Consider the following 18,870-nt stretch of genomic DNA (forward strand, 5'->3'; position numbering starts at 1 on the left):
CGTCCCAAAGGCTTTTGGACAGCTTCCTGCACTGGCTCTCCCTTTCTCCAGCTTCCTCTCCTTGATTTCCATCTCCTCAGTCCCGAAATTTCTTAAGACTTTTTTTTCTTTTCTCCTTTTCCCATCTTCCTAGATTGGACTTGTATGTAAGTTACTCCTCACTCAGAGGTTCTAGGTTCCTAACTTTTATTGCATCATGGACCCCTTTGGCTGTCTGGTGAAGCCAAGAGACCCCTTCCTAAGGATAATATTTTAAAATATATAAAATACATAGGATTACAAAGGAAATTGATGACATTGAAATGGTTATTAAAATATGAAATAAAAGTTCATGACCCGTAGTGTAAGAACTCCTGTGCCAACCAATGCTCAACTTTCTATACACCATGACACAGTCTTCACATGAATTCAGATTCCATTCTGGGAAACCTGGAGGAACAGAAGCTCCCGAATGACAGGGAAGTCCCAGGAAGAACCACATGGGAGATAGGAGTCTATTCTAAGGTCTGTTATTTTGCCCCAGTCCAGCTTCATTCACTCAAGCATGTATTCATTCAACAAACATTTATTGAGGGCATTCTTTATATTTAGGCAGACGATCCTCTTGTTAGTATTATCATAATATAGAAATCACACATCACACACCTGTTAAGGGCTATGGCTTCCGCCTGTGCAATATGCAAACCAGATATACTAGCAAGACACCCATAAAAACTACAAGGAAAGTGGCAGCTGGAGCCATCCCTAGGACCCAAGAAGACTGAGGAAGGAACAGTAACTCACCACTCCCATGGTTGTAGTGCATTCCCTCATTGCCTGAGGAGAAGTAGCATAAGACATATGGATAAGGAGAAAGTAGCTATATGGGGGAGAAGTGTATGTCTAAGGAGGGAAGGAGACTCTTGACACTTACTAGCTGTGTGACCCTGAGCAAGTTACTTAACCCTCTTTGCCTCAGTTTCCTCATCTGTAATATGGGCTGGAGAAGGAAATGGCAAGCAGCTCCAATATCTTTGCCAAGAGAACCCCAAATAGGGTCATAAAGAATCAGGCAGACACAACTGGAAAATGACTAAATAACAGGTAATTGAAGATGACTGTCATTCCCTCCTTTCCCCTCATCCTGCCCCAGATCTCCGGGTTAAGCATCTCTGATTTCATCAATTGACCCTCATATGATATAATTTCAAGTCCCCACACCATCTCTTTGGCATCCTCTGGACCTATTCCAGCTTGTCAACATCCTTCCTAAAATGGAGCATCTGTAATTAAACAAAATATTCCAGACTTCTCTGAGCCTCAGTTGCCATAGATGTAAAACAGACTCTATATTCTAAAGGGTTCTTTATTCTAAGATTCTAAGGCTACTTATTGCAAGTTGTAAGTCAGTCTTCTCGGCCTCTTGCCACGAATTTCTCCCAGACACATATACTCAAATCTGCAAAATAAAGAGCTGCCTTATGACAGGTTTCTACTGTGTTTTAATAATGCTTGAATAAAATAACAACTGCAAATAAAACTAATGTTGGTTTTATTCATTTCTTTTATTCATATTCAGAGATTCCTCTGAGGAATCTCTGTTATCAGGAGGGATCAATTAGGGCCTTGGCTACTGTGCCTGTTTTCAATGAAAACAGGATAGATAGCAGACAGAAAAGTCATAGCTGAATTGGGAAGAGGAGGGAATGTATAGTACCCCACCTTTTTTGCATTAATTCTGATCTCTAAGTAGCAAAGTACTTCTGAAGTAAATTTATTGAGCTATATGCTTACCAATACCCAGCCTGTCTGAACACCTTTTGCCTCTTGCTGATTTTTTAAAGGTCAAATCAAGAATTCCAAAGCTGTCCTCTACATCCCCACCCCACTCTTTTGACCAAAGGTGCAATAGGCAGGGTCATGGGTCCATATTAAAAGACTAAAAGGAAGTCGGCGCACATTAAGTTAACAAGCATTTATTAAGCACCTACTATGTGCTAGGCAGTAGGCCAAGTTCTAGGGATTCAGAGAAAGGAGAAAGGCAGTCACTGCTCTCAAGAAGGTTACAGTCTAATGGGGAAAACAACATGAAAACAACTATGTAAAAAACAAGATATAAATAGCATAAATTGGAGATAATCAGCAAGAGGGGAGGAATTAGCATGGTGTGGTGGGGTGAGGTTGGGAAAGGCTTCTTTGTAGTGGTGGGATTTTACCTGGGTCTTGGCAGAAGCCAGGACAGCCAAGAGGTAGACATGAGGAAGGAGACAATTCCAGGCATGGGGGACAGACAGTGAAAATGCCTGAAGGTGAAAGATGGGCGGAGGATCTTGCACAGGGAACACCCAGGAGGCCAGTGTCACTGGATCATAGACTACATGGGAGTGAGTAAAGTGTATGAAGACACAAAGCAGACAAAGGCCAGGTCGTGAGGGCCTCCAGCATTTGGTCAGATATTCTATGGAAGATTTATAGGATAGGGTGTATTAAATATCACCTGGGTATGGATGGGTTGCAGTCTATCTACATGGGCAGAAGTAGAGACTCATTCTAATGATAATGCTTCAACTTTTTGAAGAAGAGTTACCTTAAAAGGATGTTGTCCTCAAACATCTCCCCCTACCAACTTGTTACTGCTGCTTGAAATTCTACTCATATTCCTTTGGATTCAGATATTGTTTCATTTTAAGATTGGGAAGGAGGAGAAGAAATAACACGTAGAGGGAAGGGACTTCTTCATTTCAGTCTCCATATGCTCAATGCCTAGTATAGTCCTTGGCTTATCAGTGTTTAATAGATGCGTGTTGATTGACTGAGAAATTGAAGAAGGGAGACAATTAGGTGATATGTAGAATGTAAGTTCCTGGAGGGAAGGGGCTGTTTCGTTTCTGTCTTCGCATCTTTAATGCCTAGTACAGTGTCTGAAACATAAGTAGGTGCTTAATGAATGCTTGTTGATTGATTGGTAAATTGAATCAAGAGTCAATAACTAGCGCAGTGACTGTCGCATTTCTGTCTTTGTGTTCCCGGCCCTAACCAAGTGTTTGCCACATAGTAGGTGCTTAATAAATGTTTGTTGGTTGATTGATTAACTGATCCACCATAGCCAGCTATTTTCTACCAGAAATATTTGAGTGTGGGTTAGTTGATCTGGATCTTTGCAACTAAGTGAGAGCAAGTTTTAATGATGAAAGGGAAGAGGAAAGATTGATGCAGAGCACAGGGCAATAAGCCTTCATAGAGGTTCGCCCCTTACTGCCTAGTGCAGAAGGGCCTATGCTTGGAGGGGGAAAGCCTGGGATGGGAGCAACAGGTTGTGCTGAAGGAGGCTCACCACCAATACGCGGAAGGGCCCTGAAAGAGGAAATGGATGGGGACTGAAGCTCGCCTTTGACTACATTTTAGTTCTGTTCTAGGACCCATCTTGCTTTTCCTCCTATATAGAGATGATGTCCATTCCTGCCCAGTCACACTAGATTGGAAGGGAGCATTTCTGTGGGCAAAAGGAACATGCTATCCCTTTGATCACTTTGCCCTATGATCCTTCAGCTGACATTAGCCAGGAATTGATGACTACTGTGGTGTAATTGGCAATGCAGATCTATCAGCATGTGGAAAGAGGCTGAAATCAGCCGGCATTTTTGTGTCTGGTCATTGAAGGTGGCAGAGTGTGATGGGGCTGCAAGGAGACATGGGGGCTCAGTGCTTCCCCAGGCCCACACCCCAAGCCATCCAACTCCTTTTTCAACACTGGCAACTGTGTTTTAAAGAAGCCTTTGCTGTTCTGGCAGGAAAACTCTCCCTCGTGATATAGAGATCCCTGGTCCAAAAGCAGGAATGAGGAGATGCTTTTTTTTCTTAATTCAGACCAGATGTAGGCAGTTAATATAGTGAATGACAACAAAGTCCCATCCAGAGCGCAGCAATGTACTTTCTCCTCATCCACGTTTGCCAGTTCCTAGAATGCATCTGAGTGAAAAATTCTGATGTGAGTCCATGATGAAGGAGCTTGAGCAAAGAGTTTAATCAAAGGTCAGACAAAAACCAACAATGGTAACACATTAATGGCCTGAACAGGGTATAAAACCACCCTTTGCCATCAGAAAGAAGGCATTTGGGCTGAGACTAGGCAATCCTAGTGTCTGCAGAGATAGTTGTTTTCCCCTTTCACTGTGTGTATTTCATTGTTATTGCAATTGTAAAGTTAGGCAAAATATGAACAGTGGACTTGAAGGTGTTTTAGGATTTTTGAGGGAGGGGAGAGTATATAGACCCTGACTCTTCAATTTCAGTGGCAAAGGGAATTCCTGGTGTGGAAAATCCCTTTCCCAATATAGATTGGTGAATTCATCTATAACTTATCATCTTAAAGAGTTGCCTGGGGCACTTAGATGTTAAGTGACTCGTCTGTGGTCACTGATGTATCAGAGGCAGGACATGAATCCAGATCTTCCCAAAATCAAGGTCAGAGCTCTGTCCCCTGTGATATTATGCTTCTCAGGATCAAAAACCATAGAATTAGCATCAGAAATGACTTTAGAAATCATGTTATCCAACCCCTCCATTTTTTAGATGTGGAAATGGAGGCCCAGAGAAATGAATGAGGTTTAATACACAGGAAAATAAGTAGCACAGCACATTCAGAATTTGAGTCCACTGACTCCAGATCCAGCTCTCTTTACATTCCTCCATATTTTCTGGTATCCTGGGTCTATGAAGGAGATGAACATAAGAAAATTCAGTGAAAAGCAGTCATGACACCCAATCCACTCCAGCAACATTAGGGGCCAAACTTTTGGCCAGTGTCCTTTTCTTCTTGACTCTGTGGATTCCCACTCTTTCTGATGAACACTTGTAGTATCATCGACTCAATAAATATTGGCCTCTAAAAAACAAAAAATGTTAGGAAGAGCTGAATTGAAATCCTACCTCAGACACTTACTAGCTGTGTGATCCTGGGTGAGTCACTTAACCTAATTCACCTTCAGTTTCCTTACATGTAAAATAGGGATAAAAATCGGTTTTTTAGATGTTAGCTTAGTTTCCTCCTAGAGTTGTTGTGTGAGGGTTAAATTTCATATATATATAAATACACATACATATATACATATATATACACATACACACACATATATACAGATATATGCATATATATGTGTACATGTATATATAATACGCATATATTATATATACATACATACATACATGTATACATACATATACATATCAAACCTTAAAGTACTATATAAATGTTTATTATTAATATTATCATAATTATCATTACATATTATTTTTCTGGCTCCAAATCATATGATCCTAAATATTTGGAGGATTCTGTAGAAGGGGAATTAAACTTACTCTTTTTTGAGTCCAAAGGAGAAAATTAGAACCACTTGGCTGAAGTTAGTTAGATTTTAGTTCTATATAAGGAAGAACTCCTCAGTGGTTTTGTGTTCAGTTGTTTACTCATGTTCAGCTCTTCACGACCCCATGGACTTGTCCATGGATTTTTCTTGGCAAAGATACTGGAGTTGTTTGCCATTTCCTCCTCCAGCATGTATCCATTTTACAGATGAGGAACTGAGGCAAACAGGGGGTAAGGGACTTGCCCAGGGTCATATAGCTAGTGTCTGAGGCTGGATTTGAACTCAGATCTTCCTGACTCCAGGCTCAGTGTTCTACACACTGTGCCACCTAGTTGGTCTCCTCTGCTGTCCAAAAATTGAGTGGACTGACTTGGCTAGAGAGTGATATGTTTTGGGGATGGTTCACAGTTTTGGGGATGGTTCATAGTTCACGTCGGGGATAGACCAGATGACCTCTGGGGTGTCTTCTAATTCTAAGCTTCTCTGGTCTCTAAGCTTCTGTCATCCATGCATCTGGCAGAGTAAAATCCTAAAGGAGACACTACTGTTTCAGAATCAATAGTTGGCCATTTTGAACAACTGGTTTTTGTTTTTGTATTGCAGGGAGATATTGTATCTTGCGCTGGAACCCATTTATATCTATGGAACATTAATGGTCAGGCTCTTGCAAGCATCAATACCTCCTGTGGGTCACAAGGAGATATCCAATGCTGCTACCTAACAGAAGGAACGGACTGGGATGCCAGCAACATCATCATCACTGGGAGCCGGGATGGCATTGTCCGAGTAAGTGTGTCACTGGCAGGACTTGGCATCCTGGCTAGAAGCATTTTCATCTCTGGCCTGTTGATATACATTGGCTAGGTCAAACTCATGCTGTTATATATTTAAGGCGCCTCTTCCAAGAGGAACAAAGTGCAAGATTTTGACTTTTACCTATTGAAACACAAATACGATTAATCATACAAGGAATCATAGCTTCCCTGAATGAGACTAATGGGCAGGGGATGCCATACTGAGTGAGGACATACCTGGGTACTGAGGAAAGCTTGCTTGCATCATTGGCCTATCTCAGTGCTTTTATGCGCGTGACCCTCCACGCTAGAATGCCTTTCCATCTTCCAAAGAAGTCGCCTTCTTTGATCCCTGGCTTCGTTCAAGACACAAGTCAGATGCTGCATCCTTACAGGAGGCCTTCCTGATGCTCCCAAGTGTCCATGTTCTCATCTTCTTGAAATCACTTTGTAGTTAGCCTGCCACAGTGGATAGAGTGCTAGACTTGAAGACAGGAAAACCTGAATTCACATCTGCCTCTGATACCTTCTAACTGGGTCACTCTAGGCAAGTTACTTAACTACCATCTGCCTTACTTTCTTCATCTATAAAATTGGAATAATAGCACCTACCTCCCCCACAGTTGTTGGGAGGATAAAGTTAAATAATATTTATAAAGCACTTTGCAAAATTTAAAGCACTATATGTCAGATCTTATTATTATTAACTATTATTGTCCCTTTGCATATACATTGTTTTAACTTATTTTTGTACATACTGTAGCATTACCAGGACAATGTAAGTGCCTTGAGGACAGTGATTGCTTCATTTCTGCATTCACATTCATCATTGCTTAAGTGCATCATTGCATGTAATCGGTGCTTAATAAATATTTGCCAAATTGAATTAAATCGACACAAGTGAAAACAACCGAGACCAACTTTTTATTAAACATCATGCTAGTCAGAATGAGGCTTATGTTAATTCCCTAGCGCTTAAAACTCTTGCCTTAGAGAGATTGCTATAAGCAGAGGCTAGTACACTCACATGTGAACACACACCTACACACGCACACACACATGCACATACACACATACACATAGACACACACATATAGACATTCAGTGTGCTAATGAGTGTTTAGATGATGATGAATCATGGAGGGTTGCTTCATGCTGCACGATAAATTTCTCTGCGATGTCTTTTCTATCTTGTTGATTTGATGATTCAGTGAAATCTAATACATGAATAATCTTAGTAGCCCAAGGAGGGATTTAATGGTGGACAAAGGTCTCCTTCACCTAATGCAAGTTAAGAGCCCATTTGCCCAGCACTTTCTCTCTGTATCACCAAAAAGATAATGAATATTGAAGAAAATCCTATCTGATTTGTGATCTCATTGAGATTTTGCCAAATGTTGCCTCTGGAACTGAGCTACATTGTAAGGATAAAATGAAGAATGCTGTGGTTTTTAACCAAACTCACTCTTTGACCCTTTTGACCTCTTTTCTTTGTACCTCAACTTTTTTCACTTAAAAATATATGCCTGGGACCATATGACCTGAGATAAGTCACTTACCCTTTCAGGGATTCGATTTTCTCCATACATAAAATGCAGAAGAGAGATTTTTATTAAATGATATAAAATAGTCTTTTTCCTCATTGAACAGTGTGAGCACCAATAACAACCAATCAGTGGTTCCTGGGATTTATCAGACTTTCAAATAACAATAAACTCATCCTTCACTCTAGCCTTAGCTCCATCCTTAGGTCATACCACCAGAAAATTATCCGGATTGGCATTTTAGTCTTCACACCTACCCTCTCCCAGCTCTGTGAGTGTTGCTGGAGCCCAAGGAACACAGGATTCTCAATCGGAGGGCCTGGGGTTTTAATGTTGTATCTGCTATTACTTATCTCTTATGTAACGTTGAACAAGGTACTTTTCTTTCTGCATCTCTGTTTCTGCTTCTGTAAAACGAGGGAGTTGCACTGGGTTGGCTCATATCCCTTCCACCTATATGTCCTCAGTGACAGAATAGCACAAGACTTCTCCCTGATTTATAGAGGTTCGCTGTTGTTCAGCCATGTCCAACTCTTCATGACCCATTTGAGTTTGTTGTTGGTTTTTCTTTGTTTGTTTTCAGCAAAGATACTGGAATGCTTTGCAATTTCTTTCTCCAGCTCATTTCACAGATGAAGAAACTGAGACAAATAGGGTTACGTGACTTGCCCAGGGTCACACATCTAGTAAGCATCTGAGGCCGGATTTGAACTCAGTTCTTCCTAACTCCAGGTCCAGTGTTCATTCCACTGGCCCCCTAGCTGCCCCCAAGATACAGAGATACCACGGAGCAATGGAGAGTGTTGGCTTTGGAGTCAGAAGACTTGAGTTTAAATTCTGACTCTGCTACTTCCCACTTGTATGCTCCTGGCCAAGTCCCTTAACTTCTATGAGCCTCAGCCTCCTCTTCTATAAAGTGGGAAGAGGGAGGTGGAATACGGGCTGAATGAGCTACCTGTAAGGTCCTTCTAACTGATAAATCTATGAGGCTAAAAAAATCTTTATCAAAATTGAAAGACAAAATTATATCTTCATGAAGGGTGACTACATTTGTACTGGTATCATGAGGCATCAACTCTACACACACACATGCACATACACACACACACACATACACATACATCCTAGCTGTAGGTTGCATTTTCTTTCTCTGGATGCAGAAACAGAATTAACAAATTCAATGACAAACATTCATTAAGCCCATAGATGCAAAACAAGACCACCGAGTCATAGAACTGGGGTGTTAAAAGAGTCCTCAGCACCCATGTAGTCCAGAGGCATCAAACGTGGGGGCTGCAGAGGCAGCAAAAGTGCTGGGGAAGCAGGTTAAAATGTCATTGGTAAATGCTGAACAAAATAAAGAAAAATACAACACAACATAGAGAATGCTTGTTTGTGGTTTTCTGAGTCAGTATGAAGTCTGCAGGGATCCATTTCTAATGGAGTTTGACGCTGCTGCTCTTGTCCAAATCACAGAGGAAAGGAATCTCTACTTTAAGATGCTCAACAAACGGTTGTCCAGCCTCTGCTTAAAGAGACCTCCACGATGGAGAGATCCAGCACCTCTTGAGGCATCCCATTAGACAGCTCTAATTGGGATGAAATCTTTCCTGACATCAAACTTCAGTTGGAAGCTTTTTAACGTCTGCCCGTTTCTCCTCCTACTTTTGCCCTCCGGGGCCAAGCTGAATGCTAGCCCCTCTTTCACATGACAACCCTTCAAGTATAGTTACTGCGTCTCTCCCTACCCCCCTTCCCCATTTACCCCAAGCTAAACATGACTAGTCCCTTCTCCCATGTCACGTGAACACGAGGCTTTTCACCATCCTGGTCACCCTCCTCTGGACTCTCTCTAGCTCATCAATATCCTTCTTAAACCATGGCTTCCAGCATTTATAAAGGGTTCACAGACCACTTTGCCTGTGTTTCTCTTTGATGTTCATAATGAGCCTGTGGAATAGGTGCTTATAATTAAATCCATTTTACAAATGAGGAAACTGAGGAAAACAGAGGTTAAGTGACTTGTCCAGAGTTACACAGCTAGGATCTGAGGCTGGATTTAGACTCATATCTTCCTGATTCCAAGTCTAGTCCTCTATACATTGTATCACACTCATTGAAACTGTTTGTACAAATAGGGCCGCACCCCCAGCCCCAGAACTCTAGGCTCCAAAGATGAGTCAGGCCTCCCTCATTATCCCCTCCAACCTACAATGTAGTTACAATCTAGGCCACTAAGCATGCATCGCCCCCTCACCACGCCTTCTCTTTTTCTCCTGCACAGATATGGAAAACTGAACATGTGAAGACATCTGGTCACGGGGCAGGGCCCGAGTCACAGACGATGGAATCTCCAGGCCAGAAAGGTATTTGAAGTGCTAGGGCCAAAGAGCATATTCTCACATTTCCTGCTCAAATGAAAGGTCAGTCTGCCTGCCTTTGGGCTGATGCAGCTGAAAGAGCAGTGCCAAATGTGAATTTGGACACTAGGTGAGCAGCGGTGGAAGCCAGCCCCTTTCCCCTCTGGGACAGGCACTCAACCTGCAGATCTCAGCCCTCTTCCCTAGTCACATGGAGGGCAAAGCACAGAGTGAATCGGGGGAGAACAGACTAGAGGCCCTCTAGCATCACCATAAATTCTTAGAAGTGAAGAGAAATATTTTCTTAATAGGAATTGTTTCATGCACATGAGCATCAGAGTCCTAAAAAATGTATTTTATTAGCAAGAGATTAAATCAAGCTGCTAGAATAATTCACTGTAGGTCCCCTGTTCCCAGCAGGACACAGGATCCAGAGCCCTGGAAATGCCAGTTTGGCTCATCCATTCACTGTCAGTAGGAAGGGCACCACTGACTCTGGCTTGACATCCAGAATCTGCCTGGGTGTACCCTGTTTCTCAGTAACCCAAACTCACCTACACAATGTTCTGTTTCCAAAACACAGGCACTCCCCTAGGGCTAAAGCTGTTATTTAGTCCAGTATGCATGCTCTCCTGGGGCCAGGAGCTCTGGCCTCTCTCAGGAGAAGGGTTCCATCCAGCTGGCTGCTGTCCTGTGCAGCTGGGCTGCAGGCATTCATCAGGGAACCAGGCTTCAGAATTCCTAGTTCCCTTAAAGGGACATCTCTTCCTACACAGAAGAATCATTTCAAGTCCTTTCAAAGCCTTATCCTATCCCATCCTGGCACAATTTGCCAGCTGTTATACCACACCATTCCCTCTAGGAAAGCCACCTGTGGCTTGCTAAGCTGGGATACTGTGGGAGGCAATGAGTTCAAGGCAACCCCCCATCCCCACTCCGGTGCTTTTCTACTCATTAGCTCAGATCTATAAAATCATTTGTTTTAATGCCAACTACTAAAGACAATGATTTCATAGAAATAAGATACCCCATCTTATATAACATACACTGAATATAACTGCATTTATCCTATATCAGGAGGAGAAAGGATGTTTTGTGTAGCTGAAATTCCCAGATTACTGAATCACACCAATTTGAATGCTCAGACTTTTAAAGTTTTATGCAGTTACCTTGAATTCTTTTTAAGCTGTGCTACATATATTCCTTCTTCATCAGAGAAAGCATAATAGTCCTGGTCTAACCTTTTTTCTTGATTACTTGGAGTCATTGTGAATATCACTTGCCACTTTGGAGGGCCAAGAAGGTTTGGTCTTGACCTTGGATCTCCTCAGCAGTGAGGATATTCTTTCTACCAATGTGTATCAGCAACTACACTGCAACTTATGATCTCAGAGCGGAGAGTCTTAACCATTTTTGTGGGTCCTGGACCCCCAGCAGTCAGTCTGGTGAAGCCTGTGGACCCCCTCTCACAATCATGTTTTTGAATACATAAAATTGAATACATAGGATTACAAAGGAAAGCAATTATATTGAACTACAGTTATCAACATACAGATAGATATAGGTATAGCTATAGAAGGACATATAGGTATAGATGTAAGTATAAATGCAGATATACATGTAGATAGAAATAGAGATAGATAGATAGACAGAGAGACAGACAGACAGATAGATTTTAGGTTCACAAGCTCCTTGATTAAAAAGTTGCTTTGGGCACTAAAAAATTAAGTGATTTTCTCAAAGACACATGGTCAGTCTATGTCAGAGATGAGATGTGAATGGAGGTCTTCTGGACTCCAAGGCCAGCTCTCTATGCACTGTACTTCTCATTTCTCAATCTGCTGTTGAACTGTTTTGTAACATAGGGAGGCTTTCAAATGCTACTGCGGTCTGTGAGGCTATTTTACCCTGTCCTAAGTATCCACATACTTTTTTTTTATTTGTTTGTTTGCTGGTGGTTCTAATATCTTTTCTCTCGTTATCAGCTGTCTCTTCCCCTATGTCAGCTGCCTCTTCTCTCTAGGTCACCTGTCTCTTCTCTGTCAACTGTCTCTTTTTGGGATATCAGCTTCCTGTAGACCTCTCTGCCAATTGCTTCTGATTGGCTGTGATCTTATGTCTAAAGAAAACAAAATAACCAAGCTAGTTAAATAAGTTATCTTCATTTGCCCTTCTTTTTAAATAAGTGCAGCCTAAGTATGATTCTATGCCTCTCCTATGGATTTTGTGACAGATACTGGTCTCTCACACATTCTGGCTGTGTGACTCTGAGTAAGTCAGCTTTCATCTCTTGATGCCCCAGGCCAGAAGTGTCAAACACCAGGCCACACATTGCCGACAATGCACCTGAGTGTGACCAGAGACAGATTAAAATGTAGTTCCTATCTGATTTTAATGAGTTGATTTAGTAATAAAAAAGAAATATATAAATAGGTTGGGTTTTCTGAGTCAATATGCAGCCCACAGAGATCCTTATGGACTGTTTAGTGGCTCCATTTCTACTTGGGTTTGAGGCCATTCCATGAGACCATCAGTTGCAGCAAAGGCGATGCTCTTCATTGGACAAGGCAGCTCCTCACTAAGAGTTCCCTTAGCTTAAATTATTGTGATTAATTAAATCACAGGTCCAGTTTCTTTTCCTTATATGTTTATAGAATTTTTATCTCACTCCCTTTTCCAGTTCTTCCTCCATGCACCTGCCAAAATAGCTTTCCTGATACACAAGTCTGACTCATTCAAAAACTGTCAACGGCTCCCTGTTGTTTAAAACAACAACAACAACAAAAAACCAAAATGACAAAACTGTATCCTATTTAGCCAGGCATTTAAGACCCCTCCAAAATCTTCTGTTTGCTTATTTTGTATGATCACCTTTTAGGAAATATAGACTACTGACTCTCTAGACAGAAAGAGGAAGTAGACTTAGGAAATAATGCAAGCTTTGTTCCAAGGCATCATAAGGCTGAGATAGGAGACCAGTTATCTAAGGCATCTTCCAGAACTTTCTGTCAAAAGGAAAGCAACTGATTCTTTGACTGGCTTAATGACAAGTGCAGCCCACAAAAGGTGGAGTAAACAATCAGGGGAACTATATTCTATACCTGATTCTCAAATTGGTCACTAGGGAATAAAGGAGGGGAATGTGATAGAGGTTAGTTCTTGGGATAGAGGAAAAGAAAGTCAAGCATACACTGACATATTTCCTAGGTTTGGGATATCAATTTACCTGAAAAGGGTTAGCAAGTTTAGTGAGAGTCACCCGTGTGATATGGCAGCCCAAAAAGCTATTGCTATCTTTTACTTTTATGCGACCTCTGGCTATTTTTAAAAAGGTACAATATCTAGACAGGCCTTGAGGCCACAGGTTCCCCGCTCCTGAATTCCAGGACAGGGAAGAGGGTAGCCCCATTACATTTCGCCCTTGTCAGAACGCATCTATAATAATACGTTCAGTGCCACATTTTGGAAAGTACATTGATAAGATGGAAAGTATCCAGAGGACAGCCGCCAATATAGTAGAAGGCCTTGAGATCCTGCTACATATGATCGACCAAAGGAGCCAAGGTTGTTTAGCCTAAAGTTTTGATGACTTAAAAGGGACATGATGGTGGCCTTCACATATGTGAACCCCTGTCACAGGGGTGAGGAATTAGATACAGGTTTTTTGTTGTTGTTGTTGGAGTTGTGAGACGAAGGTGAAAATAAGCAAATTTAGCCTTGAATTAAGAAGCTCCGTAACAATTAACACAACAAAGTGGAAGGGCTACCTCAGTAAGTAGGGGTCTTCCAGCAAAGCCTGGAGGACCACTTGTTGGGGCGTTATAGAGAGGGTTCTACCTTGAGAATGTGCCACTAGCTTGCACTGCTGTCTGCAACACAACAACCACATCCCATTGTTCAACTGTCCATAACAGAAGCAGGAAACTTTACATTCTCAAGGCTGGAAGTTGGACCATATAAGTTAAAATAGGCTATTTCTCTATGTGCCCTTTCTGGTTCTCATCTGTTTCCTCATCGTCAAACGGGGACAATAACCCTGGGACTTCTTATCTCACAGAGTTGTTGTGAAGATGAAATTGTATCTGCATGGGAATACAAAAAGAGCATATAAGACAATATGAATTAACTAGTTAATTAATCATTCATTTGATAAAAAAATGATATCACTGTCTTCTCAGGCTTTCATAGGTTACTATATCCTGATCACTTAGGCTGCCATTAAGCTGGTTCCACACCAGCAGGGGGCCTCAGGTACACACCTTTCCTCCCTGAGTGTAGACTGAGGTCACAGATGCTCAGAGGTCACTCCTATTAAAGTGCTGAGTGACTGGGAGGATTATGATGTAATGAAAGGAGGCCACTCACAAGCTAATAAAATTCAACTTAGTCAACAGTTTAGAAATAGCAAAACCAAGAGCAGAATGCCCCAACCTAGCTAGTCAGGGGTCTTTAAGGCTTGGTCTTAATGAAACATCTTGCTACTTTTCCCTTAAGATTTTACCACTCCCCCCCCCCAAACATATGTTGTTCATATAATGACAACAATAAAGATGATGATGGAATAATAATAGTTTCTAGCATTTATATAGCAAAGTGCTTTACCGATGTCATTTCATTTGATCATGTGATGTTTATATTAGCTCAGTCTGAAAATGCAATATATAAACAATTATACATGTAGCCATTCCACATATGCGCCTTTTATTTTGTGGTTATTTACATATATGGACTGGCTGAACACCATAGATTTCACCAAAGTTATGCTATAAGTATTCAAAATATCACCCTTGAATCATGCATCATACCATATCCAGGTACAAAATAAGAATTCAATTACTACATTATCTCCCATTCGTGTATAATTCAAGGCAAGGACCAGTGACAATGAGCACTCTTTGAGATCCCTCCCCTCCTTTCCCCCCTCCCCCCTTGTATTTACAGTAGATCATCAGTAGGATGGGAGATGAAACTAGACCTGTGATTTCATTAGTACTGGGAACTCCCAGGTGAGAAAATTCATTCCACCTATGCATATCAGCACCTTCTCTGAAATTTACCGTCTTAGAGAGTTGCCTAGCACTGAGCCAGTATGTGCCAGATGCAGGACTAAGACCCAGATCTTCTTGACTTTGAAGTCAGATGCATTGTACACATTCTCACAAATGCATGGCTCTCAGCAATCTCTTTATCTGTCATCCACTTAAATGCATTTCATAAAACTGGATTGCCATTCACAGGCTTCCTTGCACACCTGCCGGTTCGTGCATAGGTGTGTTCACATCTCCAACAGTATAGCCGTGGTCTAATCTGAGCAAGGACTAAAATGACCAAAGCGGCTTTTGTATGATTTTATCCAGCTGAATGTACCCACATCTCACCCTTCACATTTAAGAAAATAAAATTAATCCCCAAATGTAGTCATTAAAAAGATTGAAGTAACAATTATTGAGTTACATTTTTTAAAAATGTTTTCTGCATTTAATTATTGGTTCTGTTATGAGAGGATTTAGATAAGTTGATAATGCTGGCTTTATGTAATTTATTTTTACTAGGCAATTATGGGCTGCATTATATCCTGGCAGCAAGGTATTGTGGGGCATCTTATTAAGCATAGAGCCAGTAAACACTGATGAACAATTTTGCTGAACTAGGCATGCAATTTAGAAAGCAATAATACACAAATCCAATTTAGGACACAATTGATACAGCAGCACGTCAGCACATGTAACTATCATAGCCCACAAATTAAATTGGGATAGCCCTTTTTGCAACAGCACAGGCCAAGATTAAATATACTCTCCCCCCCTCAATTTAACAACTTGCTGACCACAAACATAAATACCCATGTGTGTGCATGGGGACACACAGTTGTTTCTAAATGTGTGTTTTTAAACCACCCAACAGGTAACAAGTGGGAAAAGAACCTGGCTTTGTGTCGAGAGTTGGACATCAACGTCGCTTTGACAGGGAAATCGAGTAAAAATAATCCAGCCATCACAGCATTGGCTGTGTCCAGGTAACTTGGGGTTCATTACTTTGTACCTCCAGCAGAGGGAGTCTTTGCTAGCTCTGGGATGGCAAGAAACTTGTATCTTCTGATGATTGTCTGTGTCATCCATACAAACCGTAGGCAGAGCCCACTCCCACACCCCACACCCCGCAAAGGATCACAGATTTAAAGCTAGAAGAAACCTGTGAGGTCAGCTAGTTCAACTCTCTCACTTTTACAGATGAGAAAACTGAGTCACGAGGCTAAGGTTACAAAGATAATAAGCATTGAAAGTGGGTAGATTTGAACCCAGGTCCTCTAAGTGGTCTTTTCATTGTATTACCTTCCTGTGGACTTGATCTTTTCATGTGTCTTCCTAAGCATTGTTGGGCTTGTGGATTTCAAAGGGAGCTAGTTTAGTTTTTTTTTAATTCTAATGCATATATATTTACATAATATATAATATAATATAAAACATAATATCTTATATATTTACATATATTTACATAATATTCATATACATATATATTCATACATACATGTATGTTTTGTTGATGCTTTTTTATTTCACCCTCAATTCCCAATGACTAAACGCATGCGCGTGCACACACACACATATTAAGAAAGAAGCCAAATAAACTAACACCCTTGCTGTTTGTCCTTCATTCTTGAAGAGGACCATGACATCAGGGAAGTGATGCCATGACATGCAAGTGAATTGAATTTAAGTGAGGGAGAGCTATGCAAAGTCACCAGCCTCACTTTTTCCTCCGGAGCCATCTGGGTCCAGTGTTAACCATGCTGGACAATGTATGCTTCAATCTGCATCTATAGTCCACCACCTCTATACCAAGGGGAAGGAATTATGTTTCACCTTCAGTCCTTTACAGTCAGTATTATTTTTTTCATTGATCAGAATACAAAGGCATTACCTTCAGGTTTGACAGAGGGTGGGATGTGGGACAGGGTTCCCATCCTTCTTTTGAGGGAGCCTTTTTATTTTTCTTGCTACTGAGTGGGTAAAGACCATTTTGGAATAACCATCTTTGATTTTTTTGTCATAATTCTTATATATTTAGGAAATAGGAGGGTAGAGGAGAGGGAAGAATAAGAGACTGGAAAAGAAAAAGAGGGGGACATTATTCTGTGAGTCTATGGCCCTATCTCTCAATATTCCTCTATCCAGACCTCCTCCAAAAAAAATCTATGACTGATGATAACATTTATGAGGCAATCAGTGGGTATAAGTCACTATTCCATGTGACCCAGTTCTCTCTGCTACCATTCCCTAAAACTGCCCTCTCTTGAAAGAGACATGAATCTGATGTTGACCATTTCTACCCCTGAAATTTTTAAATGCTCCAGCAAGAGGCATGAGTCTACCCTCAGCTTAAATCACTCTTTATTATATACCTATTTATCACCTAACTTACCTGATAGGTATTGTGGGATAGATGAGAATCATTGGTCTCTAAGACCTATTGATTTGTGTTAAGATCTGGTAGTTGACTTTGTTTTTTTTGAGTGCTTATAACCAGCAAAGAAAGACCCTCAGAAACCTACTTACAATTCTATAATCTTTTCTTTTCTTTACAAGAAATCAATCTAAGCTCCTTGTTGGTGATGAGCGAGGGAGAATATTCTGCTGGTCCAGAGATGGGTAGGCAAGCATGATGTGCATGTGGAATTATTGGATGAAACAATTAAAAGTGATGCAGCCCAGGATTACAACATGCATTGTTTCATGGGACTAAAACAAAATCAGTGGAAGCCCAAGTTGTGTGTAACATATGAGTTCCATGAGTAAGATGATCATATTAGCTCTCTTTAATACTTGAAGAAAACCATACCATGAATATGAAGACAACATGAAATCTACTGTCTGTCCCCATGCAATACCAAACTATTTATAATATTCTTATTCCAATGATGTATATCTTTTATGGAGGTGAAAATGAAAGGTGTGTAAATGTGGAATCATTTTTGTATGTTATGGAATAAAACCTATGGTTTACTGGAAGTTAGCATATACAACTGGATTGCACATAAGTTATACGACCTCTGCAAAAGGTGTTTCATAGTGAATAAAATGATGTTGATTTCTGAAAACTAATGGAAAAATATGGAACTGTTTTTACTTTATTATTTTCCCCAAAAATGTAGCAATTGCATTAAGGTGGATCTCAATTTGCAGTATCCTACTATTTCCAATCCAAGTGGACCTGCTGTAAGTTTAATAGTGGCAAGAAACTCCTGAGGAACAATTGCCCTTCCTTTGGTCATCTTTGTCAACACAGTCTCATCTCCTCCCTACTCCTCCATCTCTGTCCCCAAGCTTTCCTTCTAGAACAAAAACCTAGGGCAAGTTCAGCCGAGCCTATAAATCACATGAATGAAACAGTGAATGAATGAAAAAAGCATGTATCAAGTATTTACTATGTTCAAAGCACTATGCTAAGCATTGTGGATATAAATAAGAAAGTCAGACAATCTCTGCTCTCAAGGAGCTCACATTTTAATGGGGGAAAAAACACATAAGGGATTTTTCAACCGCTAAGAAGATGAAAAGGTCCCAGGGTCTTTAAGGTACTATGACACAACATGTTCTTTAACGTCCTTTCTCTGGAGAAAATCATATCAGCTTCTGATACTGAACCATTTGGCAGCTCCAAGAACTTTCTTTTCAGGGTTTTCAACGAATGTGACCGTAGGACTTGAAGGAGCAATTGTCAGGTGTGACTTCCCACAGTGATGGCTACAACACTAAGCTGGAAGCATTACTATTTAGCTCTTGGGGTCAAGGTCCTCGGTTGTCTCTATTTAGGGTCTTAGGAGAAA

General features: G+C 40.9%; 1 protein-coding gene across 1 annotated transcript in view; it reads left to right on the plus strand.

The window, feature by feature from the left end:
- The window catches only part of WDFY4 (WDFY family member 4), a 392,110-nt gene extending 373,965 nt beyond the window's left edge, over positions 1-18,145 (plus strand). Inside the window, exons 59-62 of the mRNA XM_036734864.1 lie at positions 5,949-6,131; positions 9,968-10,049; positions 15,948-16,059; positions 17,630-18,145. Coding sequence (XP_036590759.1) covers positions 5,949-6,131; positions 9,968-10,049; positions 15,948-16,059; positions 17,630-17,696 — 444 coding nt within the window. The 3' untranslated portion in view covers positions 17,697-18,145. The remainder of the gene's footprint in view (positions 1-5,948; positions 6,132-9,967; positions 10,050-15,947; positions 16,060-17,629) is intronic.
- Positions 18,146-18,870: the final 725 nt, after the last annotated feature.

Source organism: Trichosurus vulpecula, chromosome 8 (genome assembly GCF_011100635.1).
Source record: "Trichosurus vulpecula isolate mTriVul1 chromosome 8, mTriVul1.pri, whole genome shotgun sequence".
Classification (NCBI taxonomy): Eukaryota; Metazoa; Chordata; class Mammalia; order Diprotodontia; family Phalangeridae; genus Trichosurus; species Trichosurus vulpecula.